Source organism: Dromiciops gliroides, chromosome 2, assembly GCF_019393635.1.
Source record: "Dromiciops gliroides isolate mDroGli1 chromosome 2, mDroGli1.pri, whole genome shotgun sequence".
Classification (NCBI taxonomy): domain Eukaryota; kingdom Metazoa; phylum Chordata; class Mammalia; order Microbiotheria; family Microbiotheriidae; genus Dromiciops; species Dromiciops gliroides.
Genome location: NC_057862.1, coordinates 42,676,293 through 42,688,431, shown reverse-complemented (window position 1 = coordinate 42,688,431; position 12,139 = coordinate 42,676,293). Strand labels below are relative to the sequence as shown.

At 40.0% G+C, this 12,139-nt stretch overlaps 1 protein-coding gene across 1 annotated transcript in view; it reads left to right on the top strand.

The window, feature by feature from the left end:
* The window catches only part of FUOM (fucose mutarotase), a 39,392-nt gene extending 27,481 nt beyond the window's left edge, over positions 1-11,911 (top strand). Inside the window, exons 5-6 of the mRNA XM_043986569.1 lie at positions 9,600-9,673; positions 11,660-11,911. Of these exons, the coding sequence (XP_043842504.1) occupies positions 9,600-9,673; positions 11,660-11,726 (141 nt within the window). The 3' untranslated portion in view covers positions 11,727-11,911. The remainder of the gene's footprint in view (positions 1-9,599; positions 9,674-11,659) is intronic.
* The last annotated feature ends 228 nt before the right edge of the window (positions 11,912-12,139 follow it).

Genomic DNA, 12,139 nt, shown 5'->3' with positions numbered 1-12,139 from the left:
GAACAGACATTATCTGTATCCGAAATTCCCATGAAAACGCCATGAGATTGGTGAGTCAGAGGTTACAGTGTTAAAAGTAACTCGAATGGTTGCCTCCTTTGGAATCTCCAAACCCAGAGTACATCACTTTTACCAGACTGAGTTTTACTGTAAAATATAAGACCTAACATTTATTTAATACTTTAAAGTTTTCAAGGTGATTCACATTTATTATTTCATTTAATCCTTACAACAACCTTGTGAAGTTGGTGCTATTATTATCCCCATTTTATAGATGAGGAAACTGAGGCAGACAGAGATGAAGTGCTTTGCCTAGGGTTGCTGGAAATGTCTAAGGCAAGATTTGAACTCAGAACTTCCTGGCTCCAAATCTAGCACTTTAATCACTGTGCCACCTAGCTGGAGCATTCTTTCCCATACCTCCAAGCTTAATCCAAGCCTTCCTTCTTCAAGAATCCTTGGCCATGGGGCAGCTAGGTGGCGCAGTGGATAGAGCGCCGGCCCTGGAGTCAGGAGTACCTGAGTTCAAATCTGGCCTCAGACGATTGACACTTACTAGCTGTGTGACCCTGGGCAAGTCACTTAACCCCAATTGCCTCACCAAAAAAGAAAGAAAAAAAAAAGAATCCTTGGCCTTCTTCCCCCTTGGTCCTATAACTCTTCATTTGCTGACTTCAAAATCCATCCTGAACCAGTTTAATTTGCCATCTCCTTTTGGGAGTGAGAATCATCCAGGTCCCCCTCCTTCTCAGGGAATTTGAGTTGCTGGATTTTATTTAATAAATGGATTGGTATTTTGTACAGGAGCCCAGAAATCCCAAGGCTATGGGCCCATTTTTAAATGTAATTGAATAAATACTATAATAGTTGTGAGTCATAACTTAGTATTTACATAAATTTACAGGTTGGAATGTATGAAAGGGGCCCCTATTTTCTCAGATCTGGTCTGTGAGCCATTATACCAACACTGCAGAAGCTTCCAGAGAGACTAGAATGGGGGTAATTTCCCTGGTCAGGCAGCTTGGTATCTGGAGAAGGTTCTGGATAGGGATTAAGAATCCTGTTGAGAAAGGAAACAGACCCAAAAGCAATCAAAGGAGGTACTCTGGTATAGGGTGGGAGTCAGCTGATGTGGGCTCAAATCAATCAATCAGTATGCATTTATTAAGCACCTAATGTAAGCCAGGCACTGAGCTAAGCAAAAAGAGGCAAAAGACAGCCCCTGCCCTCAATCTAACAGGGAAGACAACATGCAAACAAATATGTACAAACCAAACTAGATACAAGATAAATCTTATTTCTGATACTTATTCCAATGGAAAGAACAGTGGCTCTAGATTCAGAGGACCTGGATTCAAATCTCACTTCTACCTGTGTTACTTTGGGTAAATCACTTAGTCTCCCTAGGCCTTGATGACCTCATATGTAAAATTATTCAACCGAAATCCTACCTTCTGCCTGAAGCCTTTCCCAGTGGCCTCCCTCTGAGATTGCCTTCCAACTGTATTGTATATAATTTTTATAGAGATATTTGCATGTTGTCTCTTGAAGGACTATGTTTTTGCCCCCTTTTTTTGTGTCCCAAGTGTTTAGCACAGTCCCTGAAATATAGTAATGACTTAACAAATGCTTGTTAACTCACTGGCCTCTCTTTTACCCTATTCTCTCTAGACCTACATATGAAGTGCAATATTTTTGCCTATTGTTTGCTTATTTTTCAAATTGAGGACACGGATTTCTGTAAGCTCTCGAGTACAACCACTATTACAGACTAATTTACCTGAGATTGAGAGTCGAGATTGGTGGTTGGGTAGAGGATGGTGTGTGTGTATATGGGGGTGTCAATACTGGTAGTGGTACAGATGATAATGTGGCAGTGGGGTAGGGTAGTGGCACAGTACACACCTAGGTGGGGGTAAGTGTAGTACAGTGGGCAGTTCAACTATATACAGTTGCCCTAGAGGAATAGTTCGCCAAAGAGACTTATCTGTACCCCTGTACTTACTGGGGAAAGTGGGCCCCAGGGAGGAGAGGTACCCTGAGGGCATGGCCAGACTAGGGAGCACACTCTAAGGAGGACCAAAATCTGTGGAGGAAGTACACCCTCCTGGATGTCTGTAGCCTGGGCCAAGGCTCTGGTGGTTGTGTCCTAGTTAGAGTTTTGATTGTGATTAAGAATTTTGGACAAGCCCTCAAGTGTTTATTTAGCAAAAGATTAATGTTATGGCATATGATGTGTAGTTCTTGAGATAGCAAGTGTTTAGGTCAGGACTTTACCTCAGCGTAATTCAGTTGGTTTAAAAAAATCTCCCTGTCTAGAGCCACAAAGTACAGTTTCCTCTGGATGTGTACTCCCATAGGTTTTACCATATCCTTGATCTCCAGTCAAAAGTTCAGAGAATGTTTCTAGTCTTTCTGTCAACCCCATGTGTCCTTCATTCTGTGCCCTTACTGATAGTCTACACACAATACCCAGGTGTTTTTTTTCTTGCAATCTTAAATTTTAATATTTTATTTCCCCCTTAATTACATATAAAAACAATTTTTAACATTCATTTAAAAAACCTTTGCATTTGAAATTATTGATGTTAGTTATACATGTGTGGTCATGCAAAACCTATTTCTATATTAGCCTTGTTGTAAAAGATAACACAGACAAAAAAAAACCACCAAGAAAAATAAAGAAAAAGTATGCTTTGATCTGCATTCAGACTCCATCAGTTCTTTCTCTGGAGATAGGTGGCATTTTTCATCATAAATCCTTCAGAATTGTCTTGGATTATTGTATTACTGAGAATATCTGTCATTCACAGATGATCATCAAATGGTATAGCTGTTACTGTATGAGATGTTCTCCTGGTTATGATCATTTCACTTTGTATCAGTTCATGTAAGTCTTTCCAGGTTTTTCTAAGAGCATCTTGAACAATAGTATTCCATCACAATCATATACAACAACTTGTTTAGTCATTCCCCTACTGGTGAACATCCCATCAATTTCTACTTCTTTTCCACTACTAAAAGAACTGCTAGACACATTTTTTTTTTTTTACATATAGGTCCTTTTCCTTTTTTTTTTTTTAATCTTTTTGGGCTATAGACCTAGTAGTGGTATTGCTTGGTCAAAGGGTATAAATGGCTTTATTTCCCTTTGGACATAGTTCCAAATTGCTCTATAGAATGGTTGAATCAGTACACAACTTCACCAATGGTGTATTAGTATTTTCCCACATCCTCTAACATTTGCTGTTTTCCTTTTCTGTCATGTTAGCCAATCTGATATTTGTGGAGTGGTAGCTCAGAGTTGTTTTAATTTGCATTTCTCTTATCAGTAGTGAATTAAAACATCTTCTCATATGACTATAGATAGTTTTGATTACTTCATCTGAAAACTGCCTGTTCATATCCTTTGACCATTTATCAGTGAAGGAATGGCTCTTATTTCTACAAATTTGACTTAGTTCCCTACAAATAGAGAAATAAGGTCTTTATCCAAGAAACCTATTATAATTTTTTCCAGTTATTGTTAACTATTTATGTATTTCCCTCCATCCAACTCCCCCTCCCCATTTATCCTACTCTCTCTCACTCTCTCCATTCTCAAAAGTGTTTTACTTCTGACTTTTACCTCCTGCAATCTGCCCTTCCTTCTATTAGCCCCACCCCTTCTATTATCCCCTTCCCCTCCTACTTTCCTTTAGGGTAAGATAGATCTCTATACCTGAGTGTGTATGTTGTTCCCTCTTTTAGCCAATTCCAATGAGAGTAAAGTTGACACACTCCCCTGTATCTCCCCTATCTTTCCTTCCACTATAAAAGCTCTTTTGAGACTTTTTAAAAAATTTTTTAATTAATTAATTTTTTTTATGTATAAGGTATTTTATTTTTTCCGTTACATGTAAAGATAGTTCTCAACTTTTGTTTATACAAGCTTTACAATTTCAGATTTTTCTCCCTCCCTCCCCTCCCTCCCCTCCCTCCCCCCTCCCCTAGACAGCAGGTAATCTGATATAGGTTATATCTATATATCTATATACATATACATATAGAGATATATATACACACACACATATATATATATATGCACATAATAACATTAATCCTATTTCTGCATTAATCCTGTTACAAGAGAAAAAATCAGAGCAGTGATGCAAAACCTCAAAATAGAAAAAAAAAACAACAGCACCCAAAACAAAAGAAATAGTATGGTCTTTTGAGACTTTTTTATGTCAGATAATTTATCCCATTCTACCTCTCCCTTTTCCCTTCTCCCAGTGCTTTCGTCTTTCTTACCCCTTAATTGTATTCTTTTAGGGAAAAGGATCCACATGTACAAAAATACTTATGCTTCTTTTTGTGGTGGCAAGTAATTGGTAATAGAAGGGATGCCCATCAATTGGGGAATAACTGAACAAGTTGTGGTATATGAATGTAATGGAATACTACTGTGCTGTAAGAAATGATGAGCAGGTGGATCTCAGAGAAACCTGGAAGGATTTACATGAACCGATGCTGAGTGAAATGAGCAGAACCAGGAGAACATTGTACACAGTATCAACAGCATTGTGTGTTGATCAACTGTGATAGACTTGACTCTTCTCAGCAATACAATTGTCCAAGATAGTTCCAAAGGACTTATGATGGAAAATGCTCTCCAAATCCAGAAAAAAAGAATTGTGGGATCTAGATGCAGATTTCTACTTTTTTTGTTTTTCTTTTTTGAGGTCTTTCCCTTTTGTTCTGATTCTTCTTTCACAGCATGACTAATGCAGAAATATGTTTAATGTGATTGTACATATATAACCTATATCAGATTGCTTTCTGTCTTGGGAAAGGCAGAGGGAGGGGAAGGGGGGGGGAATTAGAACTAGAAATCTTATAAAAACAAATGTTGAAAAAAAGAAGGAAAAAAATTAAGTTAAATTTTAAAAATTATTCTTTTAGATAATCCTTCCATCATGTTCATCTCATACCTGTGCCTTCTGTCTATGTATACTCCTAACTTCCCTATTAATGAAAAAGTTTTTAGGAGTTACAAGTATTATTTTCCCATGTAGGAATGTAAGCAGTGTAAGTTTATTGAATCCTCTGTCATTTCACTTTCCTTTTTTACCTTTTTATGCTTCTCTTGAGTCATGTATTTGAAAGTAAAATGTTCTATTTAGCCCCGCTCTTTTCATCAGGAATTCTTGAAAGTCCTCTATTTCATTGAATGTCCATTCTCCACTTCCCTGCCCCCAAAGGATTATATTCAGGTTTTCTGGGTTGTAATCCTAGTTCTTTTACCCTCTGGAATATCATATTCCAAATCCTCTGATCCTTTAATCTAAAAACTGATAAATCTTAGACCAATTCATATTTTTCTTTCAGGCTTTGGATATAGAAGTTTTGATTTTGTTGACTTCTGAGTTTGTGTTTTGATTTTCCCTGTCACTATAGTAACTTCTTATAGTCAGAATCTTTTTCTGCTGTTTTTTCCATTTTCTCAGCCTATTTTTTGATTTTTAAATCAATGCTAAAGCTAGGCTGCTTTCAGAGTGGAGGGAGTAGTGTCCCAAGTGCTAAGTGTGTGTGTGCGTGCGTGTATGTGTGTGTGTGTGTGTGTGTGTGTGTGTGTGTGTGTGTGCAGCTGTTTTAGAGATAATTTTAGGGGACCTGTAAGTTTTTGATTCTTTCAAGGAGGTATGATCTTGGGAGAGGCGTGTTTACTACTCTCCTGGTCTGTGTTCTGATTTGTGATTGACCACAAACCCTCTTTTCTGCCACAGAAATGTGACCTGAATCCGTTTCCCTGCTGCCACAAGCTCTGGTGTGCTGTTGTCCTGGGACTGAAACCTAGGACTGTGACTCAGATCCATATATGGGCAATGTACCATAGTTCTGACTTTGTTGTCAGCAAAGGGACCCCTGTAATCTCCTTTTGACCAGTTGTCTGACACCTTTACTGTCTGAGGGCTGAGTGGTGTGGAAACTGCCACTTCCTCCACTGATTCAACCACCCCCAAAGCCTCTTGCTGGTTTTCCCTGCTCTGGACCATGTTCCACTCTCATCCTGGTGCAACAGACCTTTCCTGCTAACTTTCTAAGTTGTCTTTGGGTGGGAAATTGTTTCACTCTGACCTTTTGTGGGTCACTCCAGAATTTGTTTTGAAGGATTATTTAAAGATGTTTGAAAGGGTTCAGGAGAAAACTCAGGTGAATCCCTGCCTTTTCTCTGCTATCTTGGCTCTGCTCCTTCCATTTTTGGAAGACACTTCCTTAAGTTTTTCCCATGCTACCCTTATTCTGCCTCTTAACCTGAGCTCAGAGATTTTGGCTCTTCATGGGTGAAGCGGGGGAAGGGGGCTATGAAGATAATCAAGTGGAACATTGGGCACAGCCCAGACCTTAGGAAACAAGTCAATGAATTCATCTCCCCCCACTTTGGTGTCTTCATTGAATGAGCCCAAGGTCACATGCATCTGCCCTGGGAACATGTGATGTAGGGGTAAGGGAAACAAAAGTGGGCTAAATGTAATGGCAAAGGCAGGGCTGCTGCCAATAAAGATGATGGGGGTGAAAGGTTAATTCATTAATGGAGGAGCAATTTGTCTGAAAAGCCATTTAAGTGTGCAGATCAAAAGTCGTAAAATATAATTTCCAGTTCATAAACTCCTTTTGACTCAGATAAGAGTGGCTGCAGAGACCTTGACATGTCACAGGTTCCTGGGGACTCCAGATTGCCTGCTGCCTGACTGAATCAAATCACCAGCGGACAGGCTTCTCAGAGCCCAGGCACCTCTAGCAATTGCACTAGGTCAGCTTGATTCAAGAGCTGATGGTGTAAATCCTAGGGACACACTAAGTCAGTCTTTGAAATAACCATGACCTGAGATGAATAATGTCCTCAGGCATGAGGCAGTGCAAAGAACTCTGAATCCATTTATTTCAGTGACTCTCAGCTCTAGTGCAGTGGAATAGTCAAGAGCCAAAAGACTGGGATTCAAACCCTGGTTCTATCACTTGCTACTTGTGCAAGGTGGAACAAGCTATCTCTTCTTTCTGATCTTCACGATCCTTATCTGTAAAATGAGGGTACTATTCTAACATCCTGTCTCAGTGCAGAGCCATAACTAGGATGGGCTAGGACTTTCTGAATCCTTTCTTGTGTCATGGATCCCTTTGGCAGCTGGCAAAACTGATGGACCCCTTCTCAGAATAATTGGTTGCTCCCTATGTTGATAATTAGAGGAAATTCTAAATTTCAGTTAGAGGTTAGTGAAAATAAAGATGTCTTTTTCCTCCAAGTTCATGGACACCCTGAAATCGATCCATAAATTCCAAATTAAGAACTTTTCATTTAGAAGGTGAAAAAAATGTAGCAAATTTATTTCAGCAGCAGAAACAATCGAATTTTTTGCGGGGTGGGGCAATGGGGGTTAAGTGACTTGCCCAAGGTCACACAGCTAATACGTGTCAAGTGTGTGAGTCTGGATTTGAACTCAGGTCCTCCTGTATCCAGGGCTGGTGCTTCATCTTTTGCACCATTTAGCTGCCCCAGAAACAACTGAATTTAACTCCTACTTAGCAAAAATAATTAGTTAAAATAAGAAGCTAATAGATTGTGAGATACTGTAGCAAATAATGTCTGTCTATCTGACTGAATTTGTCTTAATAACTTGTTGAATTATTTCCATACTGTGAATTATAGGGTTTGCTTGTAGGTTCCTTTTGTGTTGTTTGCCCTTACTTCCATAATCAGTAGTTAAGACTTTGCTCTGATGTATCCTGGTGACATGATGGTGGCCCTGGATGTTCAAAGGTTGTGCAATGCCATTTTTGACAGGTCCTACTGAATTGCAAAAGCTTGAAGTAGAGCCCTAGCTGTAGACAGTATGTCTGTTGGCAGAGGCCCTGCTTAGTTAAGAGGCTCATCATCAGGTCCCTGGGCACCACGAAGTGACAAAGACTGGCCACAGCAGCTCACAATGCCTGTCTACTAGGGCATGTAGAGATCATGATCTGATCTGTATGTGGTGAGGTAACAACAAAACGAATGAAATCATGGATCATTTGAAGAGCCAAGGTAAAATGTAGACAATTTAGGTATGCCACCTATCTCATAGGAGCATCATCAAAAAAGCTTTCTGTAAACCATAAATGTAAGCTATTATGATTTAGAGGCAGCTGGAGGCACAGTGGATAGAGCAATGGGTCTAGAGTTAGGAAGACCTCAGTTCAAATTCTCTGACGCTTAATAAGCCTCAGTTTCTTCATTTATAAAATTTGGATAATAATAGCATTTATAGGATTTTTATGAGGATCAAATGAGATTACATACACAAAATCCTTCTGCCTGAAAGTAGTATGTAAATGCTAGCCTTTATTATTAAGTAACTTTTATTACCACGTCCTAAGCAGAGGTAAGTTGATAACACAATTTCCTGAACCTCTGTAGGGTTTCTGAGTATTGGAAGCACTGTTACATAGACCACAGCAGAATGTAAGCCCCTTGAGGGCAGGGGCTATTGCTCATTTTTATCTTTATGTCTCTAGCCTCAAGCAAAGGAAAGGGGTTTGTATATAATAAGTAATTAATAAATATATTCTGATGAAAGAACAACCAGGAATATGGGGAGGAGTAGTTTAAAAAGTGTTTATTAAGTACTTACCATATGCCAAGCAATTTGCTAGGTGCTAAGGAAGAGAGAGAGACAGAGAGAGAGAGAGAGAGAGAGAGAGAGAGAGAGAGAGAGAGAGAGAGAGAGAGAGAGAGAGAGAGAGAGAGAGAGAGGAAAGAAAGGAAGAAAGAAAGAAAGAGAGAGAAAGGAAGAAAGAATGAAAGAAGAAAAGGGAGGAAGGAAGAAAGAAAGGAAGAAAAGAGGGGGGAGAGATCAAGGCAATATGCATGCAAATAGATTAATACAAAATATATAAAAATAAATACAAAGTAATTTTTAGGGAGTAGGACACTGTCACCTGAGGAGATCTGGTGATGCCTTGTGTAGATGATAACGCTATGATTTGAAGAAGTTAGGGATTCTAAGATGCAGAGATGAGGAGGGAATGCAACATTCCTCACCTGTAGCCCTCCATTCCTCTACAGAGGGGAGGAAAGTATATTTCATCATCTGTTCTTCTGGAAGATTGAAATATGTGTATATATATATATTTTTTTTTCACAGAGGAAAAGGTTGATATGTATGCAGTGTATAACCCCATGACATGAAGTAACGTACTTTGTCACTTAAGCAGAGCACTGATGATATGACTAAAAATTAGATAATATGACTAGCAATTATCTCTATCTTCTCCTCCTCTGCCTTCCATCTTTTTCAGGATGTCAGAATTAGAGACAGTGGATGGAGATGTCAAGCAATGACATTATTTCCAAATCTTTTCCACTCTGGCCAATGGTGTCTTCTCAAAAGTCCTTCCTCAACAGCTCCATCATGGAGATTACTGAGCTTCTTTGGCTGTTGGAGAAAATGCAGCCTAGAAGATGATGCTGGAATTCAGCTTTGATACTCAGCCCTCTAGGGAGCCTAGGGGTGCTTATCCAGTTTATCCAGTGATTTCCCTACTGGCAGAGAGTAATGAGAACACATCTTGTCTTTCAGGAGGACCTGGGGAAGGTGGAAAGGTTTGCTTTTTATGAACAGGCAAAAAAGGCATTTGCTGTGGTTGCAACGGGGTAAGTATTTAAACCGGGGAAGGATATATCCTGGAAGGTCAGAAAATGAAGGGCTGTCCTCTGATAGTACAGGAATGCCCTCTTTCCCTCACCTGCCTCTCTCTCTCTGCTCACTAGCTTCTCCCCCTAGTGTAATGCCTTGCCTCTAAAATAACCTTACATCTACTCTGTATACACCTTGTGTCTTTTCTTTCTTGGTATCTTTGTATCTTCCCAGTTGTTCATATGTTGCCTCCCTAATTAGAATGTAAGCTCCTTGAGGACAGGGACAAGTCTTTGCTTTCCTTTGTATCCTTAGGACTTATATAATAAGTCTTTGGTGCATAGTAAGCACTTAATACATTCTTGTTGATTGACTAACTTTTGCTCTAGTTTCCCCTCTAGCCCATTGTAAGGAGAAAATATATCACCAGGAGCGCAAAATACGTAAGCCATGTTTGCACATGTGGTGATGTTTAGTTGACCATTGGTATTCGACACATTCTTTAAGTTGGCGGCTAAATGCTTTCTGTTACATGTTTGATTGGTCTATCGGTGCCAATGTATTCATGCTCCATTGGTATTCCCATGGAAGAGCAAAATGGAAGCTACAGCTCTTTGGCAGTTTTATGGCCTCCTTTCTTCCCAAAGGAAAATGGAGACTTTTCCTCATGACCTCTGAGTAGATACCACAGGATTCTGGTATCCCTCATAGAGTCACAGGCCACACTGTTCTTGATTCTGTTTGAGGAAAAAGGGAAAGAAAAATACAGTATGATGAGAAAGCACTCTGGTGACCTGGAGTCTAGGCCTAATTCTGCCACGGACTCATGGTTACCCTTAGCTAAGTAACTTTTCTGCTCCATGCCTCAGTTTCCTCATCTGTAAAATGCTGGGGTTGAACTTGATAATACCTAAAGTCCTCTCTAGCTCTAAGATTTTTAATGTTCCTTTCTTATAGTGTCTCCTTCCTCCTTCACGTTTGTCTTTCCTAACAATCCCTTGTTCTAAAGCCTCTAACCAGGCACAGGAGTCTTAAGGCTCCTCCCTCTTCTCTATCTCCCCTCCCTTTCCCAGTCCTCAGAAATGCCCTCTTCCAGTGGAGTTGTACTGTATATCTGCTTGCCCATTGTTTGATATCCTCGACTCTTCACTCTTCCTCACCCTCCTCCTTTATATTCATTATTTTTATCTGTCCCCTTTTGTCCATCCACACTGACAGCATCTTACTTTATGCTTCCATCCCCTCTTACCTTGCCACAGCCTCCTTACGGGTCTTCTTGTCTGAAGTCTCTCTCTCCCATCCAGTCCATCTTTCTTTTGATTGTTTTTTTTTTCAGTTCTGTCTGACTCTTCATGACCCCATTTAGGGTTTTCTTGACAATACTGGAACGGTTTGCCATTTCCTTTTTTTTTTTTTTTTTTTTTTTTTTGCCATCTCCTTCTCTAGCTCATTTACAGATGAGGAAACTGAGGCAAACAGAGCTAAGTGACTTGTCCAGGGTCATGTACCTAGTGTCTGAGGTCAAATCCATACACACTCCTCTGTCATTTGCAGCCTTTTCTATTTGGCGCTAGCCTGCCTTTCCAAACTCAGATAAAACTCCCTTCTACACCTTCTGTATTTTCTGGCCAAAGTGTAACCACTGGTTCCTCCACAGTAATAGTGCATCTCCAGCCTTTTGCACTGGTTGTCCCCATTTCTGGGGGGTGTGCTCCCTTCTTACCTCTGTCTCCAGGAATCTAAAGCTGCCTTCAAGGCTCAGCTCAAGTATCCCCACTACACAAGCTGCCAGCCCCTCTCCCTCATTCGCATTTACTTTGTATGTATTTCCTATTTACTTATGTATGTATATATACTTTTCTCTCACAGGACTTTAGCTCCTTGAGGATAGATGGGGACTGGTTTGTTTCTATCTTTTTGTCCCAGACGTATTATTTGGCTCCTCATAGGCACCGAACGAGCATAAAGTAGGCTCATTGAACGACTCATTGTTCATTTTCCAGAGAAACAGCTCTATATGGAAACATCATCCTCAGGAAAGGTGTGATTGCACCACAGGAGCAGCGTTAGGATCTGAGGATGAAGAAGACCCAAGGACAGCCATCGGAAGACAAAGCCATTCCTCGCTTCTAGAATGATCGCTGACAGCAATGCAGACACACATTGGCTCATGTGACGAGGATGTAAAGGGAAGTCGAATGGAAATCAGACTTTGGCTCTAATGTTAGCTGAATAAATACATTTTCTGCTTCTTGTCTGTTTTCTTCTTTGGCTTTTTATCTCCTAGTAAGTAGCCCTTTTAATGCAATTATTTTTATCCTTGATCCCTTTCTCTTCTTTCTCTAGACTCCTTCCCTTGACAGTCTCCATCACCTCATATCTTTAACCATCATGCCTACACAGATGACTAACCCTAACCCTAGTTCTTTTACTTGTGTCATCTTGTAAACATCAAGCCTATGTCTCTACCTTGATGTCTATCT